The sequence below is a fragment of the Colletotrichum jinshuiense genome, chromosome 9 (assembly GCF_051148585.1).
Source record: "Colletotrichum jinshuiense chromosome 9, complete sequence".
Taxonomy (NCBI): Eukaryota; Fungi; Ascomycota; class Sordariomycetes; order Glomerellales; family Glomerellaceae; genus Colletotrichum; species Colletotrichum jinshuiense.
In genome coordinates, this window is record NC_139316.1 from 1,789,683 (window position 1) to 1,806,881 (window position 17,199).

Genomic DNA, 17,199 nt, shown 5'->3' on the forward strand with positions numbered 1-17,199 from the left:
CATTTGCGTTCTTTTTGCCAATTTGGTTGCAAGGAACAACTTGGAGCCATCCCAACTGCGGGACAAATGTTGTAGAGCACGATTCTCCGGGCACGACGATTTCACGGCAAAGAGTTGCGAAAACTGAACCGCCATTCCATAAAGCAAACCAGCATTGCGCCATGTATTTTTGTGCGTATGCTATCATCGTGTTTGGTCCTCCTTCATCGGCCTCAAGCCATCCGCTTGTCAAAGACAAAGAAAAAAAAAGGGGAGGTCTCATTCTCTCTGGCATCCCTTAACTCTCGTCAAAATCACTCCACGAATGCTCCCTGCATGTGCGCTCCCAAATAAGTCATCTCATCCTTCATCGCGGCCATGGCGCCGCTCATCATCTCCAATGAGTGGAGCGGGCACACGTTGCACTCGAACCTCGCAAAGAGCCGGGCCTCGCCGTCGGGCAGCGCGCCGCGGCCCTCCCTGTCGGGCCGGAAGCCGTCGTTCGCCCAGAGGCGCAGGCGGCGGCGGACGATGTGCAAGGCCAGGTTCTCGTTGAAGAGGCCCAGCCGCTGCTTCTCGTGCTGGTGGAACTTGAAGGCCGCGCGGCCGAGGTAGCACGCCGGCGCGTTCTTGCAGTCGCTGCGCCGGGGGGGCACGTCGTAGTCGATGAGCCGCTCGGGGGCCTCCTGGCCCCAGCTGTCGCAGAAGACGAAACGCGCCTCGAAGGCGTGGTCGCGGCGATCGAACTTGACGTAGGCGGTCTCGCCTTTGGCACGGTTGGGGAAGGGGGCCGAGTCGGGCTGGCGGCGGGAGAGAAAAGGCCCAGAGTTAACTAAACGGAACGTTGACTTCTGCGCAAAGGGGTTTACTCACCGCAACATCCGGCAGGTCACAGCTCCATACACCACAAGGAACAATGAGCTGATCGTCGTCCATAGGCGAGAGCTGGGGTGCGCTGCCAATGGGATTCGCAGTAGTCCAGCCGTCCGCGAAGACCAGGTCCCAGAACCCGTTGATCTGGGGCTCGCGAAAGTGGAAGTCGGGACCGAAGGTCTTGCTCAGCTCCTCCCAGACGTCTGCGCACGCCACCGCCTCGTTGGCGGGCACGTCGTCGAAGCACGTGTAAACGATGTTGCGGCCGCAGCCGTCGCAGTCGTGGCCCATGATGCCGATGCCGAGCCGCAGGCCTGGGTAGGCGGGCCCAGAGACGCTGAAGCGCGGGCCTTGGTATCTGTGTCGTTCACTCATTTTGTTGGTTGGTCTTTGTCTTCCGTGTCTCGCGTCTTGAGTTGTCGGTTTGCGGTGTCGAGGGGGGTACTTGTCAAGGTTGATGCTTGATCGTCTTCTGCAGAGCAGAGAGAAGAGAACTTTTGACCAGGGAGCCATGGGGTATTTAAAATACGTTGATATGGTCATAATCAGTAAGCTCGGCCTGGTGAATGGTCCTCCTTTGTGACATGACTTCACTTCGTCCTATAATCGAGCGGGAACAGATTGTTGTCTCCATATGGGTCACATGGAACGTGAAATAAGGGTGAAATTCACCAGGAGACAGGTTAGCCTCGAACCAGGATAGATTCATTAGGTAAGGAACGAGTTCAATGTGCAGTCTCTATTGTCGTACACAAGTACTATCAGGAAATTAAAATGAAGGATCATGTTATGGGTCCCCTTACTACAGGAAAAGCATTTGCGAGTCGACCGAGAGAACGGTGACGTACTAGATCCAGGAGCGCTTCATGAAGGTGGCGGCTCGATTGTTGTCTTCGAAAGCTTTGAGGAAATGAAAGATTGGAGGAGCTACATCCGACCCTGGCTTGTCCGGAGGTTGGCAAGGGAGTCCTGGCCGATATGTTGGAAGAGTTTCCGAGCCTCACCCTCAAAGACCAAGTGTATTTGCTTCCTTGCTGAATTTCTGTGTTCATATCCAAGTTTGTACTTGGTCAGGTAGTTAAAGGGCCTGTTAACTACTGATTTGGGACTGCTTTATTCTTGCCTAACTGTGGCTGGTCATAACTATATGTTCTGAGCGAGAACTTGATGTGATGTGAAAACAATACCTACACTTGATCAATGTTCAATTCCATGGCAAAGTTGAAAAGATATTATTTAACTAAGCTGCACCCTTGGTCATCCTCATGGTACCGACCGACATAGGTGGAGTTTAGTCCAATCTCAGGGGTGGCCGACTCACAATCATCTGCCCTTCACCTCGGACGCGCTTCACCAGAATTTCTGGTATTCCATCTTCCATTCGGCAGGAGCATATTACAGCCCCGGATTACTCCTTCCGAAATCCATCCTTCCTTCATTCAATCTCCTTTGAGATTCTTACTCTCACGCTGTCACTCTCACACCTCCACCTTCACACCTTCACACTCACGATAATACACCAGACCCCCCAAGACGCACTCCATCTTTTTCTAGTGTTGACCCTGGGGATTTATTTATCTGAGATAAACACAACCATCCGACAATCATAAGAGTGACGCAAAGGAACCAGACATCATGGCAGTCATCTCGCGTCTCAGCCAGCTCACCGATGAACAGCAGCGCATGTGCGATGACCTTCTCATCGTTCTCATCCAGCGCAACTATCCTCTCGACCCTCCCACACTAGACCAGATCCGCGACGAGTTCTGGACTAGAGTCTTCATGTCCGGCTGGAACACCGATGTCGCCAACCCCAGCCCTCCCACCCTCCGCAAACGCACCAGCAATGAAAGTGCCCTCCTCATCGGCACCCTCAACCAAGACGTTCCCAAGAACGGAACGATTCCCCCCCACAGACGCGCCGGCCAGCCTGTGTCTCTCAAAGTGAGCCTCAAAACTGCTGTCGATCGTGGTATCATCGAGGCCAGCTTCTTCTGGATCGATCAACAAGGCCACCGCGGCTCAGAGCTCTCCAACGCATCCATCGACATTGAAGGAGGACTCACGTTGGCCGAAGCCAAAGTAGAGGTCAGCCTGCACTACGACATCAACGAGAAGGGACGAGTTGGTGTCTGGAACTGGTCAAAGGTCACTCACTGGGGTCGTGCGCGCCTCATCAACCTGGCTCACAACAACGTCCAAGGCGAAGCGCAGAACGGTCTTGAGAATGCGACTGGAGAGGACATGGAGGAGCTCAAGCAGATCCGCTTGGTTGAAGAGCATTGGATCCAGGGTGGTGAGTCTGCACAGGTCTATGTCAGCCATGGTATTCCCGGTGGTGCCATTAAGACCTTGGAGATGCATTAAACCACAACCGGGTACGTAAGGGTCATGGAAATAGGATCGTTCTTTATGCAGCTTGGAGAGAAATAACGGAGGAGTAAACTTAAACTTTGATCAATATTCCTCAAGGGTCACCAGATATTCTTGCGGTTATGCTTTGTGACATCTTGAGGTGTTCATCAGACCTAAAAGCGTAGCTCCACTAGCAAAACAAGAACACCCTCTCTCACCTCTCTCCTTTTATGTGTAAATGTGATATCGCATGTTAGACTTGCAGAGTTTTCTTTGTTATTGTCCATTGTGTGTGGGCTAAAAACTACACTTTGGAAGGAAGGAGCGATGGGAGCGTGGCGATGCCGGACATTGAGGTCGATGTACAAGGCACAATAAGAGAGTTCTCAGAGGTAAATCGGAAGCTCAAAGGCACTAAGAAATGTGGTGTTTGGTATTTGAATTCCTGCATATTGCATAAATCATCTTAAGCTCTCATCATGAGAAATTCATTAAGCTTTTTTACCACTGATGAAAGGTTACACTTTCAAAGCCTGGCTCTTATTCCCTCGGGTTTCTTTACCATTTTCCTTTTCTAGTCTCCCAACAACCCGAGTGAGCCATGAGTGACTTTGTGGGCCCGTCGGCGTTGTAGCATTTTCATATAAAACCAGGGGACTTGATCACAGACAAAACTCTCTGAATCTTTAAGAATTTGCCAGGTTGTTCATCGGTACAGTGGTGGATTCATGCTTGTTTGCTTCGGATTAGGTACCTTTGATCATCACCACCCGAGTTACGTAACCCGGTTACATTAATACCGCAACTCCTAGACCCTCAGCCATCCCTAGCAGTATTTTATACAACGCCCAAGCTCCTGGGTCAGGCAACTCTTGGCCGGCTGCATCTCCCACGTATGTTGCGCGGCCAAACTTTGCCTTCAAATACCGAGTAAGCTCTGCCTTTTCAGCGGCGACCTTCACCGCGGTACCGAAGTCTCCAGATTCGACAAAACTGTCCGTGAACGGAAGCAGAACATCCATGACCGTACGGTCGCCTTCCCTCGCAGGGGTGTGAGACTTGAGAGACTCAACTGCCGAAGCCAGGGATGAAGCGTACACCACGGAGGATAACGATGCAGCGGTCATAGAGTCCCCTTGGACCTTGGAGCGAAGTGCCGAAGAGAAAGCAGAGAGCAGAATACCCAAGATGGCGCCGAGGGTACCTCCCATATCGTCGACGGCCTCGATTGTTGATTCAAGGAACAAGAAGACGGAACCGCTCGCCGCAACTCCATTGTCCAGATTCCGAATGACAGCCTCGCAAAGACCCTTAACGGCCTCGCCGCAGTCTCCGTCGCCCATCACCATATCCCATTTCGTCAGCTGTGGCTCAGCAGCGATCGCACTTTCGCATCCTGATCTGACTGAACTTTCCAATACCGTCGGGTCAACCTTGACGATATTTGACGTGGAATTGGCATTGCCATTCAAGCCAGAATGACCGTTTGTGGCATCCCCGTTCGTCTTCCTTGCATCTGCTGCCGGACGAATCGTATTGGGCCAATAAACCGCAGTTGTGGGACGGTCGAGAAGCTGCAGTAACTCAACGGTAGTCGAGTTCGACTGTCTTGCTGCCGCCGAGACGTTGCACAGGGAGATTGAGAAACCAGGAGCGTTTAAGGAAGTTTCGAATGCGCCGGCTAGTGTGCGACTAGGATTGATGCCCCACGTCGACGCCAGTTGCGTCTGCACTTCATCTGTTAAGGCACCCAGCTCCAAGACGGAAAGCCCGCCGTAGTTGTTGATTAAGAGTGTGGCTTCATCGTCGGCTTCAAACGCTACAAAGGCCCTTTCTGGGTCAGTTTGGTCGCAAAGAAGCTTCAACATTCGGTCGACGAGGTCTTGGACAGACGGAAAGGGGGTCAAGAGCTGTTGTCCGGGCTCGTTGTGGATTCCGGCGCCGACCACACAAATGTCTTCTGCGATGGAATGAAACTGTCTTCCAGGCACATGGCAATGGTTCAAGGCCGAACCTATGGATACAGTCTGATCGTTCACTGATCTGCCAATATCCACGCATCGATCAAACGAGTATTTATCTGCTGCAGCTGCGGACAATATCTTCATGGCTGAAACAGTTAATAACTAGCACTGTTTTGGAGAGCTCATGTTGATTTCCGACTCACTAAAAATGTGACCTGGCATTCCTCTCCTGCCAACTCTGCTGCTCTTGCTTCTGCCAATAGAAACATCATCTGTTGCAGGGAGAACAACAATTTTGTTGGTAAGACTAGCAGCTTTTGCTCTCTCAGCTGCGAGGCCGAAATGAAGCCGGTCGCCAGTGTAGTTCGTGATGAGCAGGATGGTTCCCGCACTTGAAGGGGCCAACCTCATGGCCTCCAACACTTGCTTCGTGCTAGGAGAAGCAAAAATATCACCACACGCGACTGCGGAGAGAAGGCCCTCGCCGACGAATCCACTCCATGCCGGCTCATGACCGGATCCGCCGCCGCCAATGATGCTCACAGTTGAGCGGTCGTTGTGCGAGTTTGCGACGACGCGATTTGCCTCGCTGAGAGTCAGATGAGGGTTTGCCGAGACAAGGGCTCGCAGGGCCCGCGGGACAAGCGTGTTTGCGGCGGTGTCAGGGAAGTAGTGTTTTGTCGCCATCTTGAAGATGTTGCATTCAGAGACATATGTCCAAGGTGTTAGGGGCCTCAGTCACGACGGACGCGACTCCCGGATATATGGCAACAACATCAATCTAGCTATCATTCTCATGCTCGCTTACATGGCTGCTGTTAAGTCGTAGGCGCGTTTGATCTAACCCTTGCGCTTCGAGCCATGCTACCGTCTCGACACGATCTTAACCATCTTAGCGGCGTCATGGGCTACCTTCAAGTTCTCACTCTTAGGGTAACAACAAGCGAGGCAATGTGTGGTCGCGAGACGCGGGTTATGGTTCAAAGAGGAGCCTGGACTTTAGCCGCGTTACCCCTGCCCCCCGGAAGCCTTATTGGGGGAGTGGTTCGTTTCCCCCGCGTACCCCCGCACTTAACGGTCGGTAGATTCGACTGAGTCCCAGATCGGCAATCAACTCATCAACAACAACCGGACAAGTCCCGAAAACCAACGTAGAGCCGAGAGTGAGCGCCGACTTTGCTCCACACGCCTCGGAAATAGCCATTCGGGCCTGCAGCTCTTCCAGGTTACTGGTGCTCCAGTCTATGAAAGTTGACTCGGCATACGCAGTTTCGTCAGTTTCTCTAGCCGACCCTGTCAAGCCGCGTCTCGTAGTCCTTACAACCAGAGCCTGTACACTGCGGACACAGCATGTCATGACCTCATGGACAGAAGTCGAAATGCAACCGCACCGCCAAAGAAGCGCATCAGAAAGCCCCGAGGGCGTGGCTTGCGCACCAAAACGGGCTGGTAAGGCTATCCCCCCACTTTTGCTGCCTCGATTCGTGGCCATTGACTTTCTTGCAGCTTAACCTGTCGAGAGCGGCATAAGAAATGTGACGAGAAACAGCCCGTGTGTGGGCCATGCAGCATCTCATCTCGTCACTGCGTCTTTCCCCGGGTGTCTCAAGAAGCGGGCAGGGGATCAACTCCCGTTGCCTGCAGTCAGGAGTCCATAATCGCAACCACGTATCCTCGTGAGAGTGGAGAGCAGCCGCATGCTCATGTGCACCCCCAATCGATTGACTCAAACGGGTCTATGAGCCTCGATTCGCAGTCGTCACCAGTATCGCGCCCTCCCGATGAACTCGGCACGGCTCATGCGTCGTATGTGAGCCAACCGCCCGTATCGGCGGGACTGACACTCGGCGATGCTTACAGCTACTCCCCCGAGACCGTCGCATCCGAGCTCTGGACCACCGACTTAGCCTCCACGCGATGGCTCGGCTTGCTCGCCACCGATGCTGCACAAGCCGACAGTGGCTTCTCTCTAGCCCCAAGTCCCGCACCGGAAGAGGGCGAGCAGAGGCAGCTGGAGGCGCTCCATAGCTCACCCAATGCAGCCAACCTACAGTCTCGGCTCAACGATGTCTCATATACGGAGCGGAAGGCTTGGCAATCAAACAAGCCCATCACGCTGACCAATCGTGAGGCTGTTCTCTTTCGACACTTCACAGAACGCTCAGCTCGCTGGCTGGACTTCCTGGACCCTCAAAAGCTCTTTTCCACTTACGCAGTCCGGTTAGCCTTGCGAAACGCAGGTCTCATGAATGCCATTCTCGCTTTGTCAGCCAAACATCTTTCCAAGTTGGAAGGGGCGAATCGAGGATTAGACTCCAGTGATGGAAGCTCGGGGCACGACTCTGGAGGTGAATGGGTACGATACTACTATGAGACCCTTCGTTATGTCCAAGAAGCACTGGCCTATACAAGCTATACTGCTTCGGAAGAACTCAACGCCACAGCCATAGTAATCTCAGCTTACGAGATGCTCGACGAGTCGGATGGCAGGGGCAACTGGCAGCGGCATCTGAAAGGCGTTTTCTGGATTCAGAGATCTCAAGACGTGAATGGGTCATCAGGCGGCCTTCGACAAGCGGTGTGGTGGGCTTGGCTCCGCCAGGATATATGGGCTGCTTTCCGAGAAAAGAGGCGGTGTCTGAGCTTTTGGGCGGCAGACAAGGATTATCACGAACTTGACCAGCATGGTCTCGCAGACCGAGCCATTTACCTGCTCTCTCGAGCGGTGAATTATTGTGCTTACTCTCGCATGATGGAGGCGTCGTCCACGACTGATTCTTCGGCTGCTGGGAACAGATCAAGGGCTGGCAATGAGATGCTGGCTGAGATGGAGCGATGGAAATCTTTCTTGGGTGATGGGTTCAAACCTCTCCCAACTCCATCGAACCCCTCCGACGTCTTCACTCCGCTATGGGTTCATCCACCCCAGTTTGGAGTTGCCCTCCAAGCATACTCTTTTGCAAAGATTCTTCTCCTTCTTCACAGCCCAATATCATCTGGGTTCGACGGATATTTGAAGATGCAGCGGTCCCTTTCCGAGGCCGTTGACACCATCTGTGGGATAGCCATGGAACTAACAGATGAAAGCTGTCAGGTTCTTTCCGCTCAATGCCTCTATGGGGCTGGTCTGTGCGTTCAAGATCCTACGAAGAGAAACGCAATTATTTCATTAATTGAAAAGAGCGAAGAAAGAGTTGGTTGGACGCCCATGGCAACCTGGCGAGACGACTTGAGGCATGCCTGGGCCAACGCTGACAGTCAGAGTCCTGGCAATCCGCGTTAATCCCATGTACTATATGTATATACTTGCACTTTAAATATACTATAAGCTTCTATTTGGTGCCATATATATGCGTAAACCAAAGTATGGAATATTGGTGGTTCATGCCTTGCCAGTGGACTTGCACACATCCATCTGCCACTCCGTTAACTTTTGAGCTTCGTCAACTCCCTGTTCCATTAATGTGGTCAGACTCAGACTTGACGCGTTCTTTTTCAGATGGGCCAGATAATCGTCAAGGACCAATTTGTTAACGTTAACCTTCGATACGCCGCCCCGAATACACTTTTGCATCAAGTCTTCGGGAAAGTCGTTTGTTCCGTGAAGCACAACTCGGACTCTCCCTGAGACTTTCTCGCGGATCTTTTGTAAACTAAATCATAGGTCTTGTCAGTAACGGTCATTTGAACGTTGTGAACCGGGCGGTCTCACCGGTCAAACTCCAATACAGGGCCCCTGGCACCATACTCGCCATGGACGTTGCCAAAAGCAGGTGCCAAGAAGTCAATGCCTGTAGCAACAAAGTCCTCAACCTGTTCCTCCGTCGTAAGAGCCCCTTCGAGATCAGCCGTATCCGCAATGCCGTCCTCGCCACCCTCAATTCTTCCCGGCTCTGCCTCAGTTGCGATGCCCCTTTCGTGACAGTAAGCTACCAATGTCGTTGTCTTGGCCAGGTTTTCCTCCATCTCATAGTGGCTCATGTCCACCATGATGCTATCGAAAGGAAGTGTATCCGCAGCGAGTCGTATCATGGCCTCGTCTTGTGCATGATCTAAGTGGATGGCAACGGGAACAGAGGCAGCGCGGGCTGCATGCGCTGCGGCGTGAACAAGGAGCCCAGATGAGAAGGTAATGGCCCAAGGGAAGAACTGAATGATTAAAGGGCTTCGCTTTGCTTCGGCTGCCCGAATGAATGCGATGATATGCTCGATATTGTAGGCTATAGGCGCGACTACGCCGTACTGCCCCTCCTCGGCGGCTTTGAGAATTTTGTAGGTTATATTCCGCGAAGGATCCCAAGAATTCATGGTCAAATTGGCATCTGATAAGGATGGCATTTTTCCTGGTACTTGATATATGGTGTGCTTATCAATCGGTTGATCGTTGAGGTGAACAGGTTTCAAGATTGAAGGCCGAAAAGGGGAGGTCCGTGTCAGCGACGGTACGGCAGCCAGCAAAGTAGGGCGTATAACTATCGTTTGAGTAGAGATGTATATCCGTACTATTCAAGGAAGCAAAAGAAGCAAAAAGCCCAGTTGTGGTGGTCATTTATCTACATGATGCAAACATGCCGGTATTTAGGCCACCCATGCATGATTCAAATGGGCGTGCTGTTTACAGCGATGAACGCTACGTATAGTATGAAATTGATTGTGTGGCAGTTCTCATAAAAACTCGTTTAGTGAAATGATTCATATGCATACTGACATGAGAAACACGAGATCCTCCTTGCTTCCCCTCCATATGTTCCACTCCGCGTCCGGTCCAAGGTGTTACTCTCACTTGTTGCACTAATATGTGAGGTAGGTTGGGGACCCGACACGCGGGCACTCGCCCCACTGGCCACGAAGCGCGGGCACTCGCCCCTGTTCACCTATGGTAGTATCGTCATCAGCTAGATTCAGATCGCTCTGAGAAGATCGGTACACAATCGCTGTTCCTAAAATATCTCGGGCCTCTGGTCTGAGATTGCATTTGAATAGAGGATGGCTGTCAAAAAGGATGCCAGATTCTTTGATTTCATGATATCGTTTTGAATCAACCCACAAATCTACATCCTCCTGTTTTCATTATTCTCTTTGAACTCAAAATCTTGTTCATCCTTACTTTTATTCACGCTTTTTATTCAATATGACAGTTCCCACCGGCCTCCGCATCGCAATCGGCGGCGATGATGCCGGCTTCCACTATAAGTCCATCATAGCCCAGGATCTTGCAGCAGACCAGCGTGTAAGTACCGTTGTGGATTTCGGTCCCGGCTCCGAGGCCGATAAGACCGCATATGCACATTTCGCGCTTGCTGCTGCCGAGGCCGTTGCTAGCGGCGAGGTCGACCGGGCGGTTCTCATCTGCGGCACGGGACTAGGTGTTGCTATTTCAGCCAACAAGGTCCCCGGTGTGCGGGCTGTAACAGCACATGACAGCTTTTCGGTCGAGAGGGCTATCAAGAGCAACAATGCCCAAGTTCTATGTCTCGGACAACGTGTCATCGGGATTGAACTTGCAAGACGGCTGGTGGGGGAGTGGTTAAGCTACCAGTTTGATCCTGTAAGTCCGCTTCTGTTAGGCCGTTTTCTTGACCTTTGAGTCCATTCATTGTTGCTGATAGAAACTACTTCTCAAGACTTCGGCCTCGGCGGCGAAGGTGAAGGTGATTGATGATTATGATACGAGGCAGTCTAGTAAAGCCAATGCGTTTGGCGTGGGCGGGAACGGCATCGCTCAACAGGCCTAGGTACAGATAAATCAAAGCATTAGCACATTTATGCAATTGTATTCGATAATGTTGATTGATGTTTTGGAATTCCACTTTAAATCATAAAAACCCGTAAATGTCATAATAGGACAGGTGATATTTCAAGCTCCTAGTACGACATTGTGCTCAAGACACAGCTTCGCATAGCGTTTGAAAATGCATAACTAGATGTTCTTTGAGTGGAAGTCACTGAACAGGCAGTGAACGAGTAAGGTAGAATAATAGGTTGACCTCTTTAACCAACCCTCTTGTTATACTGAGTACGATCATCCGTCGACATCTCTGGGGTTAGAGAGGCCTGTATGCACATATACTCAATGGCTGGAATCAAGTAATATCTGATGAATTTTGTTGCATTGCTTAGTTTCTATAGACGCGTCTACCAACCGGAGTATAACATGGTCCCAGCCTGTTGTGCAGCCAGTATAAGAGTTCATTCAGTCCACTGCACACCTCCATGTTTTATGACTCTACGACAGTTGTCGCAATTCCTTCGTCTTAGAACGAGGTTCCTTCTTTCCATTTACCATGCTCCCACAACTCCCGCAATTGGGATATCAATACCAGTCGTGTAAGTTGCCGTTTCGCTCAGCAAGTACACATAGGCGCCACCCAGTTCCTGCGGCAAAGCAAGACGGGGCATGCCGCCGTAGTACTTCATCTTCGTATCCCAGTCAGGCGATGTCTCGACATAATATGTCAAAGCCGTCTTGACAAAGCCTGGAGAGATGGAATTGACACGAATGCCATGTTCAGCCCACTCCATGGCCAGCGTATGTGTCATGTTACGAATCGCACCCTTTGTGGCGCCGTACGGCGCAGAAGGCGCAGCCTAAATTTAAATAGAACTATCAATAAATGTGGCTCAGATGGTTGGAATTGAATTTGCTTACCCGGTTTGGTCTGTATGAGGTCATGCTAGCAGTGAAAACAATGCTTCCTTTGCAACCAAGTTTGATGAACGCCCTTGCGGCAGCAGTAGCACAATTCCACGAGCCATTGACGTTTAGTTTAAATAATCTTTCAAACTGCTCCGGGGTGAAATCTAGAGCAGGTTGATGCTTTGTAGCGCCGGCGTTGGCAACCATGCCGTCGAAGCGGCCCTTGGCGGCAACGACGGCGTCAACTGCAGCGGCGACGCTGTGGTAGTCTGTCACATCACAGTGCTGGAACTCGAATTTTCCCGGAAACCGTTTGAGAAGGCCGGCAAAGGGTTCTGCCGGCTCGGTGATGTCTAGACTGTAGACACATGCTGCGTCGTTGGCGAGGCAGACCTCTGCGATCCCAAGGCCAATGCCCTGATTTGCTCCCGTAACTATGCCCGCGTCAACGCAATAAATTGGAAAGGGTTTCTGCTGAAGAACTCACTTGCAATGACCTTATCTTTTAGAGAAACCTTCCAGTCGTGACTTTCTGAAGGAAGTGTGCTGAGGTATTGCGAAGTACCATTCGTGCCATTCGTGGGAATGGCCGTGGCCTGACTGCCGTTTTGCTCTGAAGACCCCGTCATTTGGTGATTTCGAAATGTTTCCAACTTGAGAGTAATTAAATTAGAGTTTTCTTGATGCGGAATCCCAAAAGATTTTTGTGAATGTCGAAATGAAGCAACTAATTTGGTTGATATTCGTTCAGATCGTCAACATCATGGTAATCTGTTTGGCGCCTTAAGTATATGCGCGTATGGTTCAATAATAGCCGTTATCCGCACTCGGGAACTTTGCCGCTGGGGAGTTCTCAGGGATCGGATGTTAGGAGGCTCTCGAGACGCGTTTCGAGCCCATTACGAGGTTCTCAATCAAGTTTGTCGTCCTATATTCCGAGGGACATTGTCAACTTGCCACACTCATGTTTGAGGATTGCCGCGGCTCGCGGTCATTGGTTGTCTCATGTCGTATTCGAGCCTCGAGACGCGATGTTCTCAGCCGCGAGACACAGGGAGCGATTCTAGACCCAGTTTAATTGTCCCCGAGACGAGGTCGCACACTCAATGGCGCTACTACATGCTGTTCCGGGACACCTCCCCGTACCCCGCAAAATTGGAAGGGGTTGCCTGAAGCCCCAGTTCCCCGGACTGCGGTTGCGGAGAACCAGACCAATGAGTAGTTCGGACGATCCTCGAGTCCTCGTCGATGGTACGACAGCACACTTACAGGCTAGACTGCCTCCAGAAAATTACGTAGAAGCAAACCGAACAGGCATTTTGGCCAAGGCAGCTCCTCGATCCAAGCGCTTTCAGCAACAGTTCGATTCTCGGTTGTGATAATCATATGTAGAAAGGATAAAATACTTAAAACATACTTTTTGGCCAGTTGATCTCGACGGCTCTATATTCCCACTCCCATCCGCTTTTGTTCACAACCCTCCATTCTCCCAATGGGATAACAGCTGGCTTTTCCCGCCAATTCTCATCAAGTTTCTCTATCTTCTGCATCTGACAGCAACGGTAAAATGGAGAAAAACGAAAGCACTAGCAACGAACATGAACATGCCATCTCGAAAGACACGGAGTGGGAGGCAGTTGACGGTTATGTACCGGATAGTGAGGAAGAGAAAAGGCTGGTCCGCAAGATAGACACATACTTGTTACCCCTTATTTTTATCATGGTTAGTAACTTATTCTCGCGGCTCGTCACTTGAAAAGACTAACACTGTTGGCACAAAGTATCTTCTCTCCTACATGGACAGAACCAAGTAAGTCTCCGCAAACTGGCCCTCACTCATGAACCCCAATCTGACATGTCTTCTTTAACTTCAGCATAGGCAATGCCAAGATTGCCGGTATGGATAAAGACCTCGATCTCGACTCTGGCCGATACTCGATCGCTCTCGTTGTATTCTTCGTCGGATATGTCGTCTTTGAAGTTCCTTCCAACATGGTCCTAGCCAGAACACGACCCAGTGTCTATCTACCGGGCATCATGAGCCTATGGGGTGCTGTTACCATCGGAATGGCCTTCACGCCAAACTATAAGTCACTGGTTGGGTTTCGTGTGATTATGGGTATACTGGAATCTGGCTTCGCACCCGGTGTGTTGCTTCTGCTTTCCTCCTGGTACAAGAAGGAGGAGCAGAGCAAGCGCTTCGCTGTCTACATTTCAGCCGCGATCTTATCTGGAGCCTTTGGTGGTCTCCTGGCTGGTTCTATCACAAGCGGTCTTGACGGGACTCATGGCATAGCGGGCTGGCGTTGGCTGTTCGTGGTTGAGGGTGCCGCCACCATTGGCGCTGCTTTCATTGCTTTCTGGGCTCTCCCTGATTTCCCCGCCAACACCTCTATCAAAAAGTTCAACGAGAAAGAGCGCGATCTGGCGATTAGAAGGCTTCAAACCGCAGCTCAACAGATTCGAACCGAGGAAGAGCCTCGCCTGGGACACTGGGCAGCCTTCAAACTTAGTATGGTTAGCTGGAGAACCTGGCTCTTCGTTGTCGGCTACATGGTACGTAAAATGGAAGTAATTATATTTACGACTACAATGGTAGCTAACCCTCTTTTACACAGGCTATTGTTGGATCCTCAACTCTGTCATACTTCTACCCCACCTTGGTCAAGGGTTTGGGCTACGAATCGACGGCTGCACAATACATGACGATCCCCATATTTGGAATTGCGTTCGTCTCAACGGCAATCACCGGGTATTTTGCCGACAAATATTCCAAGTGGCGCGGATTGATCCTTGGCGCTTGGATGACTGTCGCCATGCTCTGTGCCATCATTATCTGCGTTGTCTACGACTTCAAGGCCAGGTACGCCTTATTGGTTATCATGGCTTCTGGGCTTTGGGCTTCTAATGGTCTGGCTCTTTCATATGCCTCCGTTAGCTTTGGCTCTATGCCCAACGAAACGAAAGCCATTTCTCTTGCATTCGTCAACGCCATGGGTAATCTTGCACAGATCTATGGAGCGTACCTCTTCCCATCTAGCGACGCACCAAAATATATCTTGGGCTTTGGAATCATCAGCGGCTTATGTTTTACGGGTATAGTTTCCTACGTTGTTCTTCACTTTCTTTTACGGAGAGAGACCAGAGCCGGATAGAAAATGACATAGGTTAAAGTCAATACAACATCTTCTCCCCAGAGCAGAGGGAGTTTTCTGAGAAAACCAAATTTCATGTTCTATTCAAGTACCAACAATGATGATCATATTTACTAATCAGTGAAGCTTGAGGGATTTGAGTGCAGTTATTGGCCTGAGAACGCTTTGATTCATAACTGTTGTAAGGGAGGAATTTATGCTTGGCTAATATCGTAACTTCGTGCCAGTCTTAACGTCAACTATAAAACAAACAACTCCGTCATGACTACTCAGGAGGTTGTGTTGGGCTTCAATTGAGTTAACAGCATCGAAGAGTTAGTCGACCAAATTTTTTTTTTTTTTGCTAACAGACCCAGCTAGGCATCTAACTCACTAAAGAAGGATATGGGAGAAATGTGGGATGAGACGTTCCGCTTTTATTAATTTTTTTGGAGAACGAACCCCCGAGCAGTGCTTCAAAACCATTGCCCCGTATTCCTGCCCGATCCTTTTTGCGACTCGGTGACGGTTTCCAAGACATTTGACATAACTAGTCCAGAACTGGCAGCGATATGAAACAAACAGTCAGAAAATATCGAGTTTTTCTGATGAATGTATGGTCTAGGTTTCAAAACTAGCGGGAGAGGGTTGTAAATTGGTACTAAACCCTGGCATTAGGTCTGGTTCCCTGGGTCGGTGCCGGAGCTGAAGTCGAACTTGGAACCAGATGATATTGATCCATAGCCGGAATCCCACTCTTCAAAATTCAGAGATGATGTACTCGAGTTAGCGAACGCAGCTGTCTTCACAATTTCGAGAGTGTTGCCTGGAAGATTAACCTCGTCTTGAGAACACGGCAATTCAGCTGGGTCGAATGAAAAATCGAACAGAAACCCATCGAATCCATCTAGACTCCCCTCTAGTTGAGATTCAGACTGCCGAAAAGCAGCTCCTGGCTGATGAACGAGGACTTCAGAGACAGTTGTGGCAATTTCTTCGTTGTCTCCTGCATTGATGTCGCTTCTTGCCATGTCTGTCAGTGGCGGGTCTTGAAAAGGTGGGCTGTTTTGTAGCGTGGACATGTACGTCTGAAATAACTCATGCTGAGAGTCCCGTACGATGTCGCCCATCTGCCTCATCAAAGACTCCTCTAATGGCTCAAGAGCTTGCTCGATCCTGCTCTCTAGTGCACGTTCCACTCTCCTTGGCAGTTCTTGTATCAACCACTGTTCGTAGCGTGCAACCGCAGAAGCTGATGTGGCGACTTCAATCCCGTTACCGAAAACAAGATCTGGATGACAGTTAGCGTCAGAGTGAACTCCCCGTCTGTATTGGGAAACCTACATGAACTGGGAATATCGGTGGGTTTAGTGTCAGGAAACAGAATTAAGTACACTCGCCGCCACTTCTCAGCTTCAGTCATGTTCTTGCCGGATTTCTTGCGGCTTCGAAGCATCTTCTCTTGATTTGAATCAAACCCATCCACTTCCGGCTTCTCCTGAACCTGGCATGGCTTATCGGCTCTTGCGTGATCATCGCGAAGTGCGCTTGTCTCAAAAGGTTCGTGACAGCGTGGGCATGTGATCGGCAAGGCATGGCATCTATACAGATGTTCTCTGATTTTCTTGTCAGATATTTTATCAGAAACATTAAGAGGACTGGAACAACTTACTTTACGCGATGAACGCTAGTCCAACCAGGAGCAGGACATGATCTCCAGGTGCGATAACGATGCGGATTGTTCTTGAAGTAAGGGCATGCAAGCCTCAAGTTACCGTCGGTCTCAGATAAGCCTTTACGCGGTTTCTTTTGTCCTGGGCCATCCCGAGACCATTCGTCATCTTCGTCGTCTTGAGGTCGCTTTCCAAGAGTCTTGAAAGATTGAAAAGTTTGTCCTAAGGGTCCGTTACGATTTTGCGATGCCCCCGAACCTCCTCTCTCTTGTGGCTGCATAGATTGACTACCGTCTCCTAAATCTTCGTCAACGGGCTCCGAAGGAAAGCGCTGCCAGAAAGCACCGAAGAAGTAGCTCATCAGGCGATCTAGTAACAACCGCTTCTGCAAGTTACTTGGAAGTAAGATATCCTCGTCTTCCGATGAACTTGTTCCAGAACAACTGCTTGATGTTGAGCTTTGAGGATTTTCTATGTCGTTCTGCGGATTTACTTGCTGGTCTGGCGTGTTCTCAGGTATCTCTTCTCGATATGCATTAACTGAAAGCTGCGAACATGCTGTATATCCCTTAACTGAAGCTATC

The 17,199-nt window shown here is 50.4% G+C and overlaps 8 protein-coding genes across 8 annotated transcripts; 4 read left to right on the forward strand and 4 right to left on the reverse strand.

Moving 5' to 3' along the window:
- Nucleotides 1-293: 293 nt before the first annotated feature.
- Nucleotides 294-1,227, reverse strand: EsH8_IX_000496 (uncharacterized protein; the record flags this gene model as incomplete). The annotated part of the gene is made up of 2 exons (XM_083266832.1): nucleotides 294-779; nucleotides 853-1,227. The coding sequence occupies 2 exons, from the start codon at nucleotides 1,225-1,227 to the stop codon at nucleotides 294-296; spliced, it is 861 nt and encodes a 286-aa protein (XP_083130397.1).
- A 1,260-nt stretch (nucleotides 1,228-2,487) lies between these two features.
- EsH8_IX_000497 (uncharacterized protein) lies at nucleotides 2,488-3,219 on the forward strand (the record flags this gene model as incomplete). Its single annotated transcript, XM_083266833.1, has 1 exon — nucleotides 2,488-3,219. One exon carries the CDS (start codon nucleotides 2,488-2,490, stop codon nucleotides 3,217-3,219), a length of 732 nt encoding a protein of 243 aa, XP_083130398.1.
- Nucleotides 3,220-3,995: 776 nt separating this feature from the next.
- Nucleotides 3,996-5,858, reverse strand: EsH8_IX_000498 (Dak1 domain-containing protein; the record flags this gene model as incomplete). Its single annotated transcript, XM_083266834.1, has 2 exons — nucleotides 3,996-5,167; nucleotides 5,375-5,858. The coding sequence occupies 2 exons, from the start codon at nucleotides 5,856-5,858 to the stop codon at nucleotides 3,996-3,998; spliced, it is 1,656 nt and encodes a 551-aa protein (XP_083130399.1).
- Nucleotides 5,859-6,909: 1,051 nt separating this feature from the next.
- On the forward strand, nucleotides 6,910-7,985 carry EsH8_IX_000499 (transcription factor domain-containing protein; the record flags this gene model as incomplete). Its single annotated transcript, XM_083266835.1, has 2 exons — nucleotides 6,910-7,896; nucleotides 7,968-7,985. 2 exons carry the CDS (start codon nucleotides 6,910-6,912, stop codon nucleotides 7,983-7,985), a joined length of 1,005 nt encoding a protein of 334 aa, XP_083130400.1.
- A 568-nt stretch (nucleotides 7,986-8,553) lies between these two features.
- EsH8_IX_000500 (ketose-bisphosphate aldolase) lies at nucleotides 8,554-9,479 on the reverse strand (the record flags this gene model as incomplete). The annotated part of the gene is made up of 2 exons (XM_083266836.1): nucleotides 8,554-8,824; nucleotides 8,884-9,479. The coding sequence occupies 2 exons, from the start codon at nucleotides 9,477-9,479 to the stop codon at nucleotides 8,554-8,556; spliced, it is 867 nt and encodes a 288-aa protein (XP_083130401.1).
- An 823-nt stretch (nucleotides 9,480-10,302) lies between these two features.
- EsH8_IX_000501 (RpiB/LacA/LacB family sugar-phosphate isomerase) lies at nucleotides 10,303-10,906 on the forward strand (the record flags this gene model as incomplete). Its single annotated transcript, XM_083266837.1, has 2 exons — nucleotides 10,303-10,719; nucleotides 10,796-10,906. 2 exons carry the CDS (start codon nucleotides 10,303-10,305, stop codon nucleotides 10,904-10,906), a joined length of 528 nt encoding a protein of 175 aa, XP_083130402.1.
- Nucleotides 10,907-11,450: 544 nt separating this feature from the next.
- EsH8_IX_000502 (uncharacterized protein) lies at nucleotides 11,451-12,437 on the reverse strand (the record flags this gene model as incomplete). The annotated part of the gene is made up of 3 exons (XM_083266838.1): nucleotides 11,451-11,759; nucleotides 11,821-12,242; nucleotides 12,296-12,437. 3 exons carry the CDS (start codon nucleotides 12,435-12,437, stop codon nucleotides 11,451-11,453), a joined length of 873 nt encoding a protein of 290 aa, XP_083130403.1.
- A 1,167-nt stretch (nucleotides 12,438-13,604) lies between these two features.
- Nucleotides 13,605-15,260, forward strand: EsH8_IX_000503 (major facilitator superfamily domain-containing protein; the record flags this gene model as incomplete). The annotated part of the gene is made up of 4 exons (XM_083266839.1): nucleotides 13,605-13,618; nucleotides 13,683-14,364; nucleotides 14,427-14,671; nucleotides 15,191-15,260. The coding sequence occupies 4 exons, from the start codon at nucleotides 13,605-13,607 to the stop codon at nucleotides 15,258-15,260; spliced, it is 1,011 nt and encodes a 336-aa protein (XP_083130404.1).
- Between the last annotated feature and the right edge of the window lie 1,939 nt (nucleotides 15,261-17,199).